This window comes from Daucus carota, chromosome 3 (genome assembly GCF_001625215.2).
Source record: "Daucus carota subsp. sativus chromosome 3, DH1 v3.0, whole genome shotgun sequence".
NCBI classification, from domain to species: domain Eukaryota; kingdom Viridiplantae; phylum Streptophyta; class Magnoliopsida; order Apiales; family Apiaceae; genus Daucus; species Daucus carota.
In genome coordinates this window covers 11,462,643-11,465,172 of record NC_030383.2, presented here as the reverse complement: position 1 = coordinate 11,465,172, position 2,530 = coordinate 11,462,643, and the positions used below count along the sequence as shown (strand labels likewise).

Sequence of the window (2,530 nt, the reverse complement as noted above, 5' to 3'; positions counted from 1 at the left end):
CATAAATTTCTATTTTATGCGTCCTTATCTTAATTTTCTTCCTCGCAAAAAAATACATAAAAAAAAAAGAGATATTATCTCTTTATCCCTAAACGTTGGTAAAGCCCATTAAATTTTCAAGATATCATTTTTGTGCCCATTACAATCTTTAACCGCCTCACAAACCTTATATATACAACTATCATTTTCATTTCTCCTTCTCATCTCTCTCTCTCTCACCTCTCTCTCTCTCTCTCTCTCTGCATACCGCCTCTCTGTTTTCTTCAGCTATAGCTTCTTCAACCATGGTAAGTCTCACATGTCCATATTATTTTATTCGGAAAATGAACTTATATTTGTAAAATAATTCTGACTTTTTATGTTTTGTTTGGTGACGTAGGTGAGTGCAATGTCGAGAATGGAGGCAACTGAAGAGATGAGTCCTCGCTGGTTGAGGCCAATGCTGCAAGCCTCGTACTTTGTGCCATGTTTATCTCATGGAGTCTCCACAAGAATCGAGTGCAACATGTTCTGTCTCGATTGTCTGGGAGACGCTTTCTGCTCTCACTGCTTGGTTCACCACAAGGATCACCAAGTTCTCCAGGTTTAACAAAACAAGCTGCTTCCGCGTAATTTTATAAGGAAATTTATTTATTTATTTATTTTGTGATTTTTCTTAATCGGAATGTTCGGGTTTGGAATGCAGATAAGGAGATCCTCGTACCATAATGTGGTGAGGGTGATTGAGATCCAGAAGCTCATCGACATCTCTTGTGTTCAGACATACATTATCAACAGTGCTAGAGTTGTGTTTCTGAATGCAAGGCCGCAAGCGAGGCTGGGAAAAGGAGTTACCAATACTTGTGAGGTTTGTTGCAGAAGCCTTCTTGACAATTTCAGGTTCTGTTCTCTTGGTTGCAAGGTAATCAATTGTGCATTTCTCTCTTATGTTTTTTTCCGAATAATTGTTCACAAGTATATGCTGTTGATTGACTCTTTGGCCTTAATTTCATTGTCGCGTTCCTATAAGATTCGTAAATAATTATGACATTTTTGAGAATGCGGTTACAGTGGTAGGGATGAGAATGTATTTTTTGTATATTTGATTTCATGAGATTTTTGAGAATGTTGTTACATTGGTAGGGATGAGAATGTATTTTTTTGTATATTCGATTCTAGAAATTTATTTGTTTCCACTTTTTCTTTAAATTCGATTACTTTTTTCCTTTTTCGTTTTTTTTTTGGCACTAGATTCTTTAAACTCAATTACTTTTTTTGTCCACGTTTTCTATAAATTCGGTTTCTTTTTTTTCTTTTTCTTGTCACGAGATTCTTTAGATTTAATTACTTTTTTTGGTATAATGCTAGAGATGTGAATGTACTTCATTTTAAGTTGGCGACTAATAGACTAATTGGCTTCTTCCTTATTACTTCACAGCTTGGAGGAATAGAGAGGGGTGATCCCCGGCTCACATTCACTCCCAGGCTGAAGCATGATTGGGAGGAAATGCATGGCTATGAATCAGACGAGTTTTCGGGTCCAAGCAAAATGCGCAATGAACGTGATTCCGATCAGTTCATGGAAGCTCGTCCGTATTCCGCTGATTTTCGTCGTGTCTATGGCGGTGGTTATGAGTATGGAAATGCTCAAGAGCACAATGTTCCGTGCAGTTCTTCTGGTACCCCTCATACCTCGAATCATCAGGATCCCGTGGAACCTCCACGTAAACGCCATCGAAGGAAGGGCATTCCTCACCGTGCTGCAGTTTAATCACTATATGCTCAGAAATGCACAAATGTATTGTCATAAAGTAGTGATACAGAGTGCAAGATGTGATAGCTATGGTGAAGTTGGTAGATGGTAAACGGTATAATGGTCCAGTGATTAGTTTGGGAACAGTTTAGAGTATCTTGTGTAAATGACAGACAAGGAGTCTTTGGCTCTCTGCTCTGCGTCGCAGAGGCCAGAACAGTAGTCTTTTTATTATGCGTGTTCTTTGGATATTAAAGCGGGCCTAATGATTTTTTTTTTTTTTTAAATCGAATGAAATTTTCCTTTTCAGTCTTCGCTTGTAAAGGAAAATTCAAATGAATCGGATCAGGCATATTCGATTCTTATAAAGTCGGCTGTATTGGGTGTATCAAATCTGATTTCTTAAAAAAATCAGTATATTCAATTTCGATTTTGAAATTTTATTAATGTATTGGTGTATTCAATTGAAATTTTAAAGTAGATTTTTTGAGATTGTTCGATGTATCTTTTGTTTTTAGAAATCTTTTCATTATTTATGAGATTTTAAAAGATTGTGTTTAAATTTTGGGGAATTTACATCAACTTTTAAATTAAAGGGATATATTTGATCTAAATTCCGAAGAAGAATTTATCGGATTGATTGAGATGTGTGTATTATGTTGAAATTCAAAAATTCGTTAAAATCTTGTAATATTTGGCGGAGATGATATAATTCTTTATTTAAAAAAATCTTGAATTATTTAATTAAAATTTTAAATTAGAGTAATACTAAACAATCCAAATCTTATCCCAAATGAC

The 2,530-nt window shown here is 35.3% G+C and overlaps 1 protein-coding gene across 1 annotated transcript; it reads left to right on the top strand.

Annotated features, from left to right (window-relative positions):
• Nucleotides 1-388: 388 nt before the first annotated feature.
• LOC108212234 (protein RGF1 INDUCIBLE TRANSCRIPTION FACTOR 1) lies at nt 389-2,179 on the top strand. Its single transcript, XM_017383960.2, has 3 exons — nt 389-583; nt 686-901; nt 1,418-2,179. Exons 1-3 carry the CDS (start codon nt 389-391, stop codon nt 1,748-1,750), a joined length of 744 nt encoding a protein of 247 aa, XP_017239449.2. The 3' UTR covers nt 1,751-2,179.
• The last annotated feature ends 351 nt before the right edge of the window (nt 2,180-2,530 follow it).